Here is an 18,526-nt window from a genome sequence, read left to right on the forward strand (position 1 = left end):
TAGATCCCTGTTTTATTTTATTTTATTTTTGAATTAGGGTCTTGCTCTGTCGCACAGGCAGGAGTGCAGTGGTGGGATCGTGGCTCACTGCAGCCTCGACCTCCCAGGCTCATTTGATTTTCCCATCTCAGCCTCCTGAGTAGCTGGGATGCAGACCTCACCCAGCTAATTTTTGTAGCTTTTGTTGTTATTGTTTTGTTTTGTTTTATTTATTTATTTATTTATTTATTTATTTATTTGGAGTTGGAGTCTTGTTCTGTTGCCCAGGCTGGAGTACAGTGGCACAATCTCAGATCATTGCAGCCTCCACCTCCCATGTTCAAGTGATTCTCTTGCCTCAGCCTCTTGAGTAGATGGGATTACAGGTGCTTACCACCATGCCTGGCTAATGTTTTTATTTTGGGTAGAGATGGGGTTTCACCATGTTGACCAGGCTAGCCTCGGACTCCTGACCTCAAGTGATCCACCGGCCTCGGCCTCCTAAACTGCTGGCATTGCAGGTGTGAGCCATGATGCCTGTCCCTAATTTTTGTAGCTTTTTTTGTAGAGTTGGGTTTCATCATGTTGCCCAGACTGATCTTGAGCTCCTGGGCTCAAGCAATTTGCCTGCCTTGGCTTTCCAAAGTGGTGGGATTATAGGCATGAGCCACCATGCCCAGCTTTAAGTGGGACTTTAGACTTTAAAGCATTTCATTTTTTACTTTAAAATTTACTCATATATGCACTCCACAAAGAATCACATTTATTTATTTATTTATTTATTATTTGAGATGGAGTCTTACTCTGTCACCCAGGCTGGAGTGCAATGGCATGGTCTCAGCTCACTGCAACCTCCGCCTCCTGGGTTCCAGCTATTCTCCTGCCTCAGCCCCCGAGTAGCTGGGATTACAGGCATGCACCACCATGCTTTGCCAATTTTTGTATTTTTAGTAGAGATGGGGTTTCTCCTTATTGGCCAGGATGGTCTCGAACTCCTGACCTCGTGATCTGCCTGCCTTAGCCTCCCAAAGTGCTGGGATTATAGGTGTCAGCCACTGCCCCTGGCCAAGAATCACAATTATTTTGGTGTATTTTTTTCTTGGCTTTTTTGGGGATCAGAACACAATTTTCTGCATATAGTTGTACTTGTGTACAATTGTTGTGTGCAGATTTTTATATTCTGCTTTTTAAAAATAGTGTGACACTCTAGCTATTTTGTCATGTCCAGAAAATTTTGTGTTATTTCTTTTTAATAGGTTCAATAATAGTCCATTAAGTGAACATACTTAATTATTTCCCAATCATTGGACATTTTATGTGTTTTCATTTATTCGTCATCAGTAATAATGTTGAATGCCTACCTTTAGATATAAAGATTTATCCCCCTGTATTCAGAATTAGTTCTGTTTGTTTGTTGTAGAGGGGTCTCACTTTGTTGCCAGCAGACATTTGAGCACTCCTTCTGCCTTGGCCTCCCAAAGTGTTGAGATTACAGTTGTTTTCCACCATGACAATGCCATGATTAGGTTTTAGGTATGGTTTCCCAGATATGAATTTACAATGTAAAAGGGTATAGATAATTTTAAGCTGTTTGATCCACAGTCAATTTTTATTAGAAATTTATAATATTTTTTTGGAAGACAATACATAACACTGTAATTTATATGATCTTGCTAAATTAAACCTCAGTTTTGTCATCACTGAAGTTATAATGATGAATAATAAAAAATTTGAGAAGCATATACCATATTGCTTTTCCCTTCTCACTTCTCTTTTTGTAATTTATTCTCTGAAATTTTTCAAGGATAATGTTCTCTTGCTGTCGTCTTAAAAAAAAAATCTTTGACTGCTAAACATTATTGAGGAATATTGCAGTAAGTTTTCTAAGCCATGCTTTGTGGTGGTGTTAGGGTAGGGGATGTTGCTATTATTGATGGTATTGTTGTTGGTTATGGTTATGTAGACATGTTTTCTTCCATTTCTTAGGAATTTTCTTAGCCCCCAGTCCTAGTATCTGAAGAGAGGGCAAAAAGACTCTCCTTAATGACTTTGTGCTCCTTAATGACTATTCTCTCCCATACTCTGTAATGGACAGTCTGATCTCCTCACTAAAGCTTTTATTGTCTTCCTATTAATTCTAGAGAACCATTTGCAGGTTTAGTTTTTAGAAGGTACTGTGATTAATTATCCATGATATTTGGTTAAAAATAAATCTATAGGAGGCTTTATAGGACCTCAAGATTCTGAGTCAGAATTAACCCTTGTCCAAACCTTCTGCTTTTGCCCTTTTCTTTTCTCTCTGTTTTTCTTTTTTTTTTTTTTTAAGACAAAGTTTTGCTCTTGTCCCCCAGGCTTCTTGCCCTGTGCCACACACTTCTGTAGGCATTTGAAGTCTTCTGATCAAGCAATAAATGTACACATAGGGCTTTTTCAGGCCACTCAACAATGAAGTTTTTCTTGACTTGGCAACTTAATTTTAAAGTGATTTAACAATTACTGAAGCTGTATGTTAATTGAAAGTAAGGATCAAAAAGCCCTGACCAGGTTATTTCAGTGGAAATGGTTGAAAAATGACTTCCAAAAATTTGATCTTTCATAAAAGCAGCAAAAAACACTGGCAGAAATGTCCAAAGTCAACTTTTTAAAAACTCCAGAAATGAATCAACATTTTGCAAAAAAACAAGGCATGTTTATTTAAAAAAATGGCTGAGTAGTTGAGAAAACACTGAGCTCTGTGACATTTTGATTTGCCATGTTCCCAATCCTTGCTGCAGTTCCATAGTAGCTTTGAAAACTAATGTTTCTATAAACCACCATTCTAGCAGCCATGGGTGAAGGTAGAATGGGTTTGAGATTCCTCAAATCTGAGAGATATCACTCACAGGGCTTATGTTATTTGAGCCGACTCAGAGTTTGCTCTTTAAATGGTTTGTTTTTTACCAGCGAGTTTTCTTTCATTCTTTTTTTTTTGTTTTTTTGAGACGGAACTTCTGACCTTAAGCAATCCTCCTGCCTTGGCCTCCCAAAGCTCTGAGATTAAAGGCATGAGTCACTGCAACCTGTCTGTGATTGCTTTTTTGATTTATTTTCTTTCTTTCTTTCTTTTTTTTTTTTTTTTGAGATAGAGTCTAGCTCTGTTCCCCAGGCTGGAGTGCAGTGGCACGATCTCTGCTCACTGCAACTGCTGCCTCCTGGTTCCAGCAATTCTCCTGCCTCAGCCTCCTGAGTAGCTAAGATTACAGATGCCCACCACAATGCCTGGCTAATTTTTTGTATTTTTAGTAGAGACAGGGTTTCACCATGTTGGCCAGGCTGCTCTTGAACTCCTGACCTCAAATGATCCACCCACCTCGGCCTCTCAAAGCCCAAAGTGCTGGGATTACAGGCATGAGCCACCACGCCTGGCTGCATTTTCTTCCCTTCCCCTCCCCTCCCCTCCCCCTCTTCTATTTTTTGATAGTTGCACTCTGTCATCCAGGCGGGAGTGCAGTGGTTACGTCTTACCTCACTTCAACCTATGCTTCCCAAGTTCAAGTGATTCTCCTGCCTCAGCCTCCCAAGTAGCTGAGATTACAGGCACCTGCCACCATGCCCAGCTAATTTTTGTACTTTTACTAGAGACCGGGTTTCTCCAGGTTGGCCAGTCTGATCTTGAGTTCCTGGTTTCAAGCAGTCCACCTGCCTGAGCCTCCCAAAGTGCTAAGATTACAGATGTGAGCCACCGCACCTGCCCCCTGGGGCATTTTCTAAAAACAATCAGTGGTAGTTGTTTATAACTACAGTTTCCACAGACAGCAAAAAGAATAAAGTAGGAAAAAGAAGCTGAACAATAAACCTAAAAGGACAAAATAGAGAATGAATTTTCCTTGGAGAGCTTTGAAAAGCTGTGAGATATTCCTGGAAATCTAGGAGGTCATGCATATGAGAAGGGCTTTGTACATACCCAGCGTTTGTACCTGTCTAGAAGAAAGACTGGAGACATCTCTAATCCCTCACTTCTGGCTGACCTTCAGCTCCGTACAAAGAGGAATGAAGGCTAAGGCACAGTTACAAACTGTCTGGCTGAATGTTGAATACCATACACAGAGAGTCCTTCAACAAAGGCTTGGAGATGTTCGTTCAAACCATTTAAAGAAATCTCTGTCCAGTCACTTGTTGACCAGTGAGCTTACTGACCAGAGAGTTTAGTGGCTTCATATGACAAAGAATACAGGCTATAGAATTAGTCCATGAAGCCATAAACAACCAGCAACCACAAGAACAACAAGCTCTGGGGAAAGAGAGGAGTTTGATTTCCAACGTTGCCACACTATTTAGAATGTTAACTTTTAACAAGTGAGACATGCAAAGAAATAGTAAAATATGACCCTTGAACAAGGGAAAAAAGGCAATTAATAGAACCTGTCCCTGAGAAAGCCCTTGCATTAGATTTCCTAGACAAAGAGTTTCAATTACCTATTTAAATATATTTAAATAAATAAATGAGACCATGTCTAAAGAACTTAAGAAATGAATGAGAACACATGGACACAGGGAGGGGAGCACTACACACTGGGGTCAGTTGGGGGGAAATAGGGGACGGACGGTGGGGGGTGGGGAGCTGGGGAGAGATAGCAAGGGGAGAAATGCCAGATGTAGGTGATGGGGAGGAAGGCAGCAAATCACACTGCCATGTGTGTACCTATGCAACAATTTTGCATGTTCTTCACATGTACCCCAAAACCTAAAATGCAATAAAATAAATAAATGAGGAAAAAAAAAGAAATGAATGAGAACAGTGTCTTGTAAAATAGGCAATATCAATAAAGAGATGGATTTTTAAAATGAATTAACTGAAACTTGCAGTTGAAAGTTGTAGTATAATAACTGAAATGAAAAACTTACCACTGGGGGTTCACCATCATATTTGTACTGGGAGAATAAATGATCAGCAAATTTAAAGACAAGTGAATTGAGATCATTGAATGTGAGGGAAATAAAGAATAATAATTAAGAAAAATGAACAGAACCTCAGATACCCGTGGGATATCATCAAGCATAACAGCACATGCAGAATGAGAACCTCAGAAGAAGACAGGGACAAAAGGATATTTGAAGAAATAAATTGACAAATTTGGTGGAAAACATGAATCTGCATATCCAACAAGTTAAACTTAGAGATACAAGCCTAAACATATGATAGTCTAACTAATTAAAGAAGATGACAAAGAGATAATATTGTAAAAAAAAAATTAGAGAAAAATGAAAGAAAAAATAGAAATGAATGAAAACAGTCACAACATCCTAAATCTTATGGGATGCTGCTAAAACAGTGTTTGGAGGGAAATTTGTAGCTTCAAATTCCTATATTAAAAAAGAGCAAAGATATCAAATCAATAGCCAAACTTTCCATCTTAAGACACTTGAAAAACAAGAACAAACTAAAGAAACAGAAGCAGAGAAATAATAAAGACTAGAGAGGAAATAAATGAAATGGAGAACAGAAAAAGAATATGCTAATAAGGCAGACCTTGTCAACATAGCTAGATAATCATTGAAACCAAACATCTGTTCTTCATAAAGTTAAACAAAATTGACAAACCCTTAGCTAGGCTGACCATGAGACTACCTGAATTACTAAAATCAGAAATGAAATAGGGGACATTACTGCTAATCCTAGAGAAATAAAACTGATTATAAGGAAATACTAGATATAGTTGACCCTTAAACAATATGGGTTCAAACTGCAGAGGTCCACTTACATGCAGATTTTTTCTCTTTGATTTGGATAGAAAAATGCAGTATTTGTGAGATGTGAAATTCACATTCACAGAGGGCCAACTTTTCGTATGTGCAGGTTCCACAGGGCCCACTGCGGGACTTGAATATACATAGATTTTGCAATATGTGGGGGTCCACATATGAGAACTAATCCCTCGCATATACCAAGGCATAACTGTACAATTCTGTGTCAACAAATTAGATAACTTGGATGAAATGAGCAGATTTCTAGAAAGACACAAACTACTGAAATTGATACAAGAAGAAATAGAAAATGTGAATGGACCTATACTAAATGAAGAGACTGAATTTGTCATAAAAAAAAATTCCATAAAGCAACATCCAGGCCTGGATAACTTCACTGGTGAATTCTATCAAATATCTAAGGAGTGAACGCTGTTCTGTTACATACTCTTTCAAAAAACTAAAGAGGAAGGACTGTTTCACAACCTATTCTGAGGCCAGTAGCACCTTAATACCAAAACCAAAGACATACCTAGTTCATGGATAAGAAGTCTTAATATTGTTAAGGTGGCAATAATTCCCAGATTAATAATCAAGCAAATAACTATCAAATTCTCGGCTGCCCCTTTTAAAGAAATTGTCAAGGTAATAAAAAAATTCATATGGTTTTCAAGGGATACCAGAATAGCCAAACAATCTTGAAAAAGAACAGTAGGGGAGGACTCACACTTTCCCATTTCAAATCTCATATCAAATGTGCTGTTATTATAAATGTGTGCTATTATATAAGATCAGACCTAGAGATCAGTGGAATAAAATTAAGAATCCAATAATCATCCCTTAATTTTTGGCCAATTTTTGACAAAGGTGCTAAGAGTATTTAATAGTGGAAAGAATTGTTGACAAATGGTGCTGAGATAATGAAAGAGACACATGTGAAAGAATGAAGTTGGACCCATACCTCACACCATATACAAACATTACCTAAGAATGGACCAAGGAGCTAAAAGTAAAGAGCCAAGACTATAAGTCTCTATATAAATTTATACAGGGATAAATCTTCATGACCTTGACTAGGAAGTGGTTTCTTACATATGACACCAAAAGCACAAACAACACAAGAAAGAAAATATCAGCTGGACTCCTGGAAAATTTTAAACCTTTATTATTTAAAGGACTCTATAATGAAAGTGAAAATACAATTCATAGAATGGGAGAAAATTTTTGCAAATCATCTATCTGTTAAGGGACTTGTGTTAGGTTGTATGAAGTATTCTAACTCAACAATAAAGACAAGTAATTCTATTAAAAATGGACAAAATAGGCTGGGCGCGGTGGCTCAAGCCTATAATCCCAGCACTTTGGGAGGCCGAGGCGGGTGGATCACAAGGTCAAGAGATCGAGACCATCCTGGTCAACAAGGTGAAACCCCGTCTCTACTAAAAATACAAAAATTAGCTGGGCACGGTGGCATGCGCCTGTAGTCTCAGCTACTTGGGAGGCTGAAGCAGGAGAATTGCCTGAACCTGGGAGGCGGAGGCTGCGGTGAGCCAAGATCGAGCCATTGCACTCCAGCCTGGGTAACAAGAGCGAAGCTCCGTCTCAAAAAAAAAAAAAAAATGGACAAAATAATTAAAAATACATTTATCCAAAGAAAATATACTAATAGCCAATAATCACATGAAAAAATGAAAAGATGCTTAATTTTATTACTCGCTGAGGCTAATGCAAAATAATATCACGATGAGATACCACTTCAAATCCACTAGGACTGTGGGTATCAAAAAATGAACAATAACAAGTTATTAGTGAGGTTGTGGGGAAATTAGAACCCTCCTACATTGCTTTGGGTAATGTAAAATGGTGCAGGTGATTTGGATAACAGTTTTGGTATTCCCTCAAAAAATTAAACATAGAGTTACCATATGATCTAGCACTTCCATGTCTAGGTATATACCCAAAAGAATAGAAACATACATCCACATAAAACTTATTCATAAATGTCCATGGTTGTATAAACCAGATTCAGAGGTCACATATATTTCCATTTATGTGAAATGTCTGGAGTAGGCAAGTTCATGGAAATAGAAACTAGATTAGTGGTTATCGGGCTATTGGGAGGAAGTGGTAATGGGGTGTAATGCTAATGGGGTTGGGGTTTCTTTTGGGGTTGATGTAAATGTTCTGCAATTATACAGTGGTGATGGTTGTACAACTTTATGAAAATACTAAAAGCCACTGAATGGTACACTTTAAAATGGTGCATCATAATGTGTCTTAGTCTGTTTACATCACCATAAAGGAATACCCGAGGCTAGATGATTTATGAAGAAGAGAGGTTTATTTCACTCATGGTTCTGCAGACTGTATAGGAAGCATGGCATCAGCGTCTGCTTCTGGTGAGCACCTCAGAAAGCTTCCAGTGGTGGCAGAAAAAGAAAGGGAATCAGTGTGTCGCATGGCCTCAGATGGAGCAAGGGAGAGTGGAGGAGGTATCAAGCTGTTTCTCACCGTCAGATCTGGAGGTGGGAGGTAATACAGGTAATACAGGGAGAAGTCACTCATTACCAGGAGGACTGCACCAATCCATTCATGAGGTGTCCACTCCTATGACCCAAACACCTTACTTGGATCAGGCCTCATCTCCAACATTGGTAATCAAATTTCAGTATGAGATTTGGGGGAGATAGATATCCAAACTATATCATATGGTGATATGACATGTCAATAATATCTTAATTTCAAAAAAGGTGTGACCAGGCAGGCAGGTTGCTCATGCCTGTAATCCCAGCACTTTGGAAGGCCGAGGCGGATGGATCACCTGAGGTCAGGAGTTCGAGACCAGCCTGGCCAACATGGTAAAACCCTGCCTCTACTAAAAATACAAAAAAATAGCCTGGCATGGTGGCAGATGCCTGTAATCCCAGTTGCTCGGGAGGCTGAGACAGGAGAATTCCTTGAACCTGGGAGGTGGAGGTTGCAGTGAGCTGAGATGGTGCCACTGCACTCCAGTCTGGGTGGCAAGAATGAAACTTCCTCTAAAAAAAGAAAAAAGATGTGACCTTTTAGCCAAAGCTCACTTTGAGACATTCTTAGTACTATTCAATATGGAATTTCTTTCCTCATAAATGATGAAGTCAGGCTCATTTTAAAAGTACAGCTGCTGTAGTAGTGACTTTATCTATTATCTGTGTTTATCTATTTAAATGGTATATGATAATCCATTTAGATGGTATTTAGTTATGTAATCATCAGTTATCTGCCTAGAGAATTGTAGGCAGTGTGACAGTGGCAATACCTTAGTTGTGGCAGCAAGACAGGTCTGGATTTGATAACTAGCTTTGCTATTTGTTTCCTGAGTGACCTTAAATAAGTTACTTACCCTCTCCTTCAATTCAGTGATAATAACAAGTACCCGATAAAGCTATTGTCACAATTAAAGCCACCAGCAGAAGGCTTGACACATTTAATGTCCATGAAATTAGTCTTTTGCTTTAAATGTTTGAATATGATATTTGTCACATTTCCTTTAGAGGTAAACTGATTGTGTCTGGGAAAACACCAATTAAAAAAAAATTCTCTGACTCTTTTTGTAGCATAAAGTATTTGGGGACAGAACATCCATAAGCATTTCCATGTTTTCCTATTTTTGTTTCTGAATATGGTATTTATCTTCTCTATGCTACGGTTGAACTCTGAATGAATTTAGTGTTTGTTTGCAAAGGTGATCTCCCTGGGTATTTGCAGCAACTTAATCCTCAGAAGAAAGAAATGTCATTGCCTTGTATCCTGTGTTGACCCCAAAACTCATTTCCTTGACATCAGGAATGTTGGATTTGTTCAGTTCTTTTAAGAAGAAAACTCAATTTTGGATTAAAAATGTTAGTATGGACAAATTTGTTTTTCCAGGCTTTCATTCAGACACCAGTTGAGAATATACTTCCTGCTTCTGGAGAGAAGTTAAGGAATTGGAAGAGACATTAACGACTAATTAACTTAATTTATCATTTTGTATATAAAGACATTGAATTTTTGAGAAGAGAAGTGATTTGCCCAGTCACCCTGCTAGTAAGGGGCTCATTTGGCACTATAAGAGTAGAAACTTTGGGAGGGTATAAAGGGTAATTTACTTTGATTTTAAAAGGTAATTTTACTTTGATTATTTACTTTGTGTTGACACTCTACATTTACCATCCAATTTAGTTTTTATAGCAATACTCTGTGGTTGGTCAGTAATGGAACAGGGACCCAACCTTGTTTCAGGGTTCTATAGCTGCCAGTCATTACACTGCAAACCCCTGGCCCCTTCCCTAATCTTTTTGCTTGTCTATGAAATAAGAGAAATTTTAGCTACTCCTGAGTGGCTATAAGGATTAAGTAAAATATTAAAGCATATGGGTATTGATAAAACAGGAAAGAAAAGAAAATAAACATTCAACAGGTACTGCACATCTGCTTTTGTCCTCAGATTTGACACCTTCCTCTAGTGGCCATGTGGGCATAGGGCACTGGTCCCTGCTTCCTGTTGCACAGATCTCTGTTTTGTCTATAAAGCACCATGGTTAATTTGTTTTACATTTTATTCTCTCCTTCCAGCTGAGTCCTTCAAGGAATTTGCTGAGTTGCTCAATGAAGTAGAAAATGAGAGAATGATGATGGTAAGTCACTAACACTGTCACTGAAGCTGAGTTCATGGCTGATAGAGGGGATTTTTCCTGTCCTTTATGCTTGGATTGATCCTATACTATTTTGATTTCTGTCAGATAGCTTCTTGGTGCTGTAAAAATAGTTAGGTAATAGATGTGGTTATTCTGTTTCAAGCTTTCACCTTGAGAGTTTGGCATTAGGTAGAGAGAAATTAATGCGCAAATCCCATCTGTATTCATTTCAGTGAAAAATAATTTCAGTGGACATTAAACAGAACCTTTGAACATGTTGACAGAGATTAGGGTGTTTAGTGTTTTTAACCAAATTATCCATTTGTTAATCTTTATAGAATAGTTTCTTTGTCTTTTCTTTTTTATTATACTTTAAGTTCTGGGATACATGTGCAGAACGTGCAGGTTTGTTACCTAGGTATACATGTGCTATAGTGGTTTGCTGCATCCATACCCCCATCATCTACATTAGGTATTTCTTGTAATGCTGTCCTTCTCCAATCCCCCCCGCCCCCTGCTATCCCTCCCCTAGTCCCCCACCCCCCTGACAAGCCCTGGTGTGTGATGTTTCCTTTCCTGTGTCCATGTGTTCTCATTGTTCAACACCCACTTATGAGTGAGAACATGTGGTGTTTGGTTTTCTGTTCTGGTGTCAGTTTGCTGACAATGATGGTTTCCAGCTTCGTCTATTTCCCTGCAAGGGACATGAACTCATCCTTTTTTATGGCTGCATAGTATTCCATGGTGTATATGTGTCATATTTTCTTTATCCAGCCTATCATTGATGGACATTTGGGTTGGTTCCAAGTCTTTGCTATTGTGAACAGTGCTGCAATAAACTCTGCATGTGCACATGACTTTATAGTAGAATGATTTATAATTTTGGGGGTATATACCCAGTAATGGGATTGCTGGGTCAAATAATATTTTTGGTTCTAGATCCTCGAGGAGTCACCACACTGTCTTCCACAGTGGTTGAACTAATGTACAATTCCACCAACAATGTAAAAGCATTCCTATTTCTCCACATCTTCTCTAGCATCTATTGTCTCTTGACTTTTTAATGATCATCATTCTAATTGGTGTGAGATGGTATCTCATTGTGGTTTTGATTTGCATTTCTCTAAGGGCCAGTGATGAGCTTTTTTTGACGGCTCCAACACTATTTTTTGAAAATACTATTCTTTCTCCTTTGAATTACCTTTTGTTGTTTATCAAAGGTCACTTGACTATATTTGTATGGGTCTGTATCTGGGCTATTTCTGTTCCATTGATCTATTTATCTGTTCTTTCACCAATACCACACTGTCTTCATTACTTTCACATTGTAGTAATTCCATTGTAGTAAAAAGCATTGAAGTCAGGTATAAGCTTAATCAATTTGTTTATATCCACAAAATAACTTGCTGGGATTTTGATTGAGATTGCCTTTTGAGATACTAGATATATCTTTTTGATTTCAATTAGGATTTGCTTTCAAGGTACCAGGGAAAAACTGATTATCTTAAAAATATTGACTTTTCCTAATTGTGAACATGGGTTATCTTGCCATTTATTTATATCTTTTTGATTTCTTTCATCAGAATTTTAGTTTGCTTATATAGAATTTTTACATATTTTGCTAGATTTGTACCTGTTTCATTTTTATAAAGTCTAATTATTTTAACAGCCTAAAAATAATCTTTTTTTGTGGTCCTTAGACTCAGTAGTACCATCATGACCAGCACCAGCAGAAAATTGTTGAAAATACTGTTCCTTGTTCCCACCCCAGACTTATTGGAGACTTAAGTGTTCAAATGTCTATGTTGATCAATATTCATTTTTATTGGGGGCATAATGGTAAGATGGGAATTCTGTAGAGAATATCAAAATGGTCTACTTTACCTTTCTCCATCAGATGACTTTTTATATTTTTCTTAAAACTATGTATTCCCACAGCTAGAACTCATTTACCTATAAAACCTCTTTCTTTTCAATAGTGTGGTACTGCCTTCTCAAAATACTGCTCATAGAATCTAGACCCCTAGAGAAGTAGGACTGACGGCAGAACTCGGAGGTAGGGGAATTAGAGAATTAAGGCTCTGATTCTGGTTCTGTCACTGACTTGTTGACTTCAGATTAATCACTTCATTTTTCTGGGCCCCTTTTTCTTATTTGTAGAGTGAGGAAAATAATTCCCACCTCTTATGAGTGTTTAAAGTGCTCCAAATAATATAGTAAACACGGAAGAGTTTTATAAGGGGAAAAATACTGATTATGTAAGCATGGTTTTTAGTTGTCTTCAGTTACTCACAAGATTCTGCTTGTGGAAATATGACTTGGGAATTTTCTCAGTTTAAAACATTTGCTTTTAAATGTACTAACGGGAGACGAATATGCATGCTTTTCCCGGAGCCTCTTAGATGGCCCCCTTGCTAATACACACTCTACTAAATGTTCTTCTCTGCCCACAGAGTTTGTGGACTACTGCCCATGTTGTTTTCAAAGGCATTTGCCCCCATTTCTTTCAGATAGCACTAGAAAGCTCAGCTGTATTTCTCTTTAGCCCTAGTTGTTTCTCCATCTCTTTTATTTACCCAGTAACAAAGCCCTCACATGTTGAAGTAGTATTCATCTTTTGAGATGTTGATTTTCTCACCCTTCTTGCTGGTACTTTGCCACATGACTGACTCATTTTCTTCTGTGTTTAGTTATGTTGTGCCCTTTTGTCCCAACAACTTTCAATCATATATTGAGTGTTTGCTCCCTGTTTCCCACTTAATTTCAGGAATGCTGAGATGGTTAGGCTTAATGAGTGCCTTTCACCCCATGCCAGGAATTCATTGCTTGATTGTAACTTTCCCATTTCCTGGGGTTGTAGCAAAAGGACCCCTCTATCCCAATCTGGATAATTTAGTGGCCTTATACTGTATTTTATCCTTTCTAAAAGAAGAGTCCAAAATAAGCTTTAGAATATCAGTAAGAAAGTTCACAGCCCTTGAGCATGGCGATTGCCTGTGTCTGGTCATCTCCATAAATGAACATAAATTGGGGAAGGAGTTATGAAGTGAAGTAATGAGGAAGGGCATCCTGTGATATTCTCAAAGGTATCCTGTTAGGGCTGGGTGTGGTGGCTCATGCTTGTAATCCCAGTTCTTTCAAAGGTGGAGGCGGGAGGATCACTTGAGGCCAGGAGTTCAAGAGCAGCCTGGCCAACATGGTGAAACCCCGTCTCTACTTAAAATACAAAAATGAGCGAGGTGTTATTATGCACCTGTAGTCTCAGCTACTTGGGAGACTGAGGTGGGAGGATTACCTGAGCCTGGGAAGGTCAAGGCTCCAGTGAGCCATGATCATGCCACTGTACTACAGCCTGGGGGAGCAAGGCCCTGCCTCAAAAAAATAACAAAGAGGGGGGCCTCAAAAAGTGTGGATTGCACACTTCTTGTATGATTATGAAGTTTGCCTAGATACCTTTCTCACTGCAAATGGGGCCTCTGTTGGCAATGTGCAAGGTCTGTCTTTGAAGACTGCCAAAAGTGACCTAAGGAGGCCCCCATAATATTTCAGCCTGTCTTTAGTGATCTCTCTCTCTCTCTCTCTCTCTCTTTTTTTTTTTTTCTGAGACAGAGTCTCCCTCTGTTGCCCAGGCTAGAGTGCAGTGGCATGATCTCGGATCACTGCAACCTCCACCTCCCGGGTTCAAGCAATTCTCCTGCCTCAGCCATCCAAGTAGCTGGGACTACACGCGCCCACCACCATGCCCTGCTAATTTTTGCATTTTTAGTAGAGATGGGGTTTGCCATGTTGGCCAGGCTGGTCTCGAACTCCTGGCCTCAGTTGATCCTTCCACCTTGGCCTTTCAAAGTACTGGGATCACAGGCACAAGCCATTGCACCTGGCCCAGTGTTCTCTTTTGATATTTTGTTTATCATCAAAGATTCCTGAGCAATCCTGCAATATTGGACTAAATATCCTCTCTATCTGCTCAACACCTTGTTCAGTGTTACTTTGGTCTTTATTCAATAGGATTCTGATGACACAAACTCACTAATGAGTTTAGGATGTCACTCCTTATGGTGGAGATTCTACCTGAGATAGTAGGTAGGAGTTTTTGTCCCCAGTGAGCTCACAAAATGAATGCAGTGATTAGAAAAGAGATTAAAGGCCAAGTGTACTTAAAGGGGGAGTCATTGGTACAGTTCTAAGAGATTTAAGAATAAAATAAAATGAGAAAGAAAAAAGAGCAAATCCTCAATGTGACTTTTTTCTACATTCCTAAGTCTCTTTTCTAACAAGAAAATAGTATGATAACCAATGAGTATCATAGAGAGGAAAAGATTCAGAGTGTCTGTTTGTGCTATAAGAGACTGGGAGCAGTGTTGCCAAAGTGCTTAAGGGAAAATGATGTACTACAATTCTAGTAAACCATGGACTACTTTTCTAGACTGAATGGGGGTCAAACATGTAAAAGGCAGTGGCCTTATGGACCCTGTGTGAGACGTTGTTGACACACTTGATTATGCAGGACAATCCCCTTTGGAGAATGAAAAGCCAGCAACTCTGCCATCCTAGGGGTGCCTGAATACGCAAAGGCCCAGCTCCATGCAGTGCTTTAGAAAGCGGTATGTTCACTTCTTATTCAAAGGCAGACTTCTTCAGTGTTTCCCAGTTGGCCACTTTTTACATATTACCTTTTAAACTTAATTAATTAATTAATTATTTAATTAATTTTTGAGACTGATTCTTGCTCTGTCACTCAGGCTGGAGTGCAGTGACACAAGCTCAGCTCACTGCAACCTCCACCTCCTGGGTTTAAGCGATTCTCCTGCCTCAGCCTCTCCAGTAGCTGGGATTACAGACATGTGCCACCATACCCAGCTACTTTTTGTATTTTTAGTAGAGACAAGGTTTCACCATGTTGTCCAGGCTGGACTTGAACCCCTGACCTCAGGTGATCCGCCCAACTCTGCCTCCCAAAGTGCTAGGATTACAGGTTTGAGCTACTGTGTCTGACCCATATTACCTTTTTTAAACTGCAAGTTGTTTTTCTAATTATATATTGCTGCATAACAACTTTTTCTAAAATTAGTGGCTTAAACCAGGGTCCCCAATCCCTAGGCTGCGGGGTACCAGTTTGTGGCCTGTTAGGAGCCTGGCCACACAGCAGGAGGTGAGCGGCAGGATAAGGAACATTATTGCCTGAGCTCTGCCGGCTATCAGATCAGTGGTGGCATTAGATTCTCATAGGAGCAATCTCTGTTGTGAACTGTGCATGCAGGATCTAGGTTGCATGCTCTTTATGAGAATCTAATGCCTGATCTGAGGTTGAACAGTTTCATCCTGAAACCATCTCCACCTCCCCCTACCCTGGGTCCATGGAAAAATGGTCTTAAACTAATTATTTGTAAATTTGTAAAACTATTTGTGATTATTTTGTGGGTTAGGAATTCAGATGGGTCAGCTGAGTGATTCTTCTGCTCCACATGATGGTATTCACCTGGCAGATGAGTTGATACAGAGGGTCCGAAATGGTTTTCCTTAAGTCTGGCACCTTCCAGTGGGGATGGCAGGAAGGGTGGAATCAGCTGGTATAAGACATTGACCAGAATTTGGCCTCTCCTGTTTGGTAATCTCAGGGTAATTAAACTTCTGACATACTGTCTCAAGGCTTCTAGTAGGAGTATTCCAAGAGAACTGGGAGAGAACTGATGCTGACGTTTTATGACCTAGCTTCAAATGTCACAGAATGTGACTTCTGGAGTACTCCATTGGTTCAAAATATTAACAAGCCCACTCACATTCAAGGTAGAAGAAACATAGACCTCACCTCTTAAAGGAAGTTATGTCAGAGTTTGTGGCCATGTTTTAAGGCCTCTACAATAATAAAGTAGAAAAGTAACTTTATGTACTGGGCTTATGACACCAGTGGCTTGATTTTGGGTGGTTTTAGTTAAGAAGTCTTATTTTCAATTAAGGAGAGTCATTGGTGTAATTATTTTTGATGCTATAATTGGTACTGGAGCTTTGATTTCATAACCAAACAAAATGAATCTTTCTATGAATCAGACCTGCATAGAGAAGTCTTTACTAGGGGCTCTTGTAGGTTGGAATTTGTAGACTTTCCTGCCTTTGGCTAATGAGCACAATCAGGGATAAAGAGTATGTTAAGTGTCATACTGGGAGGTAGGTTATAGTACCATTAGGACTCAACGGGGTTTCATAGATCCAGAAGAAGAGAAGAGATGTGATGAGAATCATAGGGTCTGGAGGTGTTAGCAGGCAGGAGGTCTTTTTTTGCAAAAATCAGCAAACTTTGGGAAGGGTTACATGATTTTATAAATCTAGGTGTGTAGCAAACAAGTTTTAGAAAGCCAGCTATAAAAGCACTGGTGATCAGGAGGAATAGAGAATGACTGTTCTCAAGGCAAACTTCTTTTTTTCTTGCCTAGTTTTATATATTTTGCTGGGTGCTGGACATCCTGGATGATAGTGTTAGGAGCTGCAGGAGATCAGAATGCCGGGGTTCACCAGGCTGTTCTCATACAAAGGCTAGCAGTACCATTTTAGGAGTTTGCCTATTTAGTTGAACCTTGAATCATACCTACACACAGAACAAGAGGCACAAATTGCCTGAAAGACATGTATAACCTATGCACTAATGCCCCACAACTTTCTGTACTTTTAGGGTGGTAGGTTGAAAATTGCTTCTTAGATTGGAGAACTCAGATCTTGTCAAAACTGGCTTTTCCCCCTGTTGTCTGTTTTTGTTATGAAGATATATCTTGTGTATCTGACACCTATGTCTCATATGATGAGGAAACTAGTCTTTTAGTTTTCTGTCTCGTAATCGATAAAAATTAATGCAATGGTTCCCAAAATGCAGCCCTTCAGATGCCTTCTCTAAGGTCTTCCATTTTAGTGATTCTCTCACCACTGAGGTATAAACCCCACTTGTTGCCTTGGACAGATGCAATGTCCTAAGAGGTTTATATAAAGAAAAAGCTTTGTATACCTTTATCTGCCCAAAGAACAAGGAGTCTTCTTTGAATCTGATGTTTTTATATCTCCAGAACGTATTTATTATTGCCAATATTAATAATCCCTGATCAAGCCATTTCTATTAGCTTCTGAGCATTTATATTTAGGTAATTTGAAGGCCTAGTCTAGCATTTTCTGTGATGCTGTAATGCACTCCACATTCTTCAGGTAATGTTCTGGTTTTATGGCACAGGGAGGATTGTAAATGATTTTTCCTAATGCTATCTCTGCACACTCATTTGCCTCTGATGAAATGATTTGCACTTGCTGCAATTGTCCTTTTCTTGTATTGGCCATTCTCTTTCTCTTCTCTTTTTCACCTGTCCTTCAGGTCTCCTGTGTCTTCTGCTGGACAACACAGATATTTATCGATTAAACACTCAGGTCATACTACCATTAAAGTTACAGAGAAATGCCCCTATTATTATTCTCTCATTTCTTCTCAATGCATTTGACTTTCAGAAACAATGTAGAAACAAACAGTAACAAAAACCTACAAATCAACAAACCATTTAACATTTTTCAGGATGGTGTACAAATGAAAATGTCACAGTGATAAGGAATCTTGTATCTGAAACTTGTTAACCTAGAAATTGTTTTGTTTGTTTTTTCTTTTTGTCTAGGTACACAATGCTAGTGATTTGCTGATCAAACCCCTGGAAAATTTCCGTAAGGAACAAATAGGCTTCACCAAGGTACATTTTCTGTATGTATATATATATATTTTTTTTTTTTCTTTTTTTTTTTTTTTTTTTTAGCAATCGAGTAGTTGTATGAGTGAGTACTCTTCACTTTAAAAAAATAAGCACCAATCTGCTGGTGCTTTGCTCTTGGCCTAGTTAGCCTCCTAAACTGTGCAAAATAAATGTTTGTTATTTAAGTCACTCTGTCTATGACATTCTGTTATAGTAGCCTGGACTAACATGATAAAGGAGGAGGGATGGGGGATTAGTTGCTGTAAGAAAAATGATCAGGCCAGATGCGGTGGCTCATGCCTGTAATCCTAGCACTTTGGGTGGTTGAGGTGGGTGGATCACCTGAGGTCGCGAGTTTGAGACCAGCCTAACCAACATGGAGAAACCCCTGTCTCTACTAGAAATGCAAAATTAACTGGGGGTGGTGGTGCATGCCTGTAATCCCAGCTA

The 18,526-nt window shown here is 39.0% G+C and overlaps 1 protein-coding gene across 5 annotated transcripts in view; it reads left to right on the plus strand.

Moving 5' to 3' along the window:
• Positions 1-18,526, plus strand: part of OPHN1 (oligophrenin 1) — a 391,952-nt gene that overhangs the window by 142,353 nt on the left and 231,073 nt on the right. For all 5 annotated transcript variants that reach the window (XM_017518540.2, XM_037734916.1, XM_037734918.1 and 2 more), the window contains 2 exons: positions 10,300-10,361; positions 18,005-18,076. In XM_017518540.2, the coding sequence (XP_017374029.1) occupies positions 10,300-10,361; positions 18,005-18,076 (134 nt within the window). The remainder of the gene's footprint in view (positions 1-10,299; positions 10,362-18,004; positions 18,077-18,526) is intronic.

This window comes from Cebus imitator, unplaced genomic scaffold (genome assembly GCF_001604975.1).
Source record: "Cebus imitator isolate Cc_AM_T3 unplaced genomic scaffold, Cebus_imitator-1.0 Scaffold685, whole genome shotgun sequence".
Taxonomy (NCBI): domain Eukaryota; kingdom Metazoa; phylum Chordata; class Mammalia; order Primates; family Cebidae; genus Cebus; species Cebus imitator.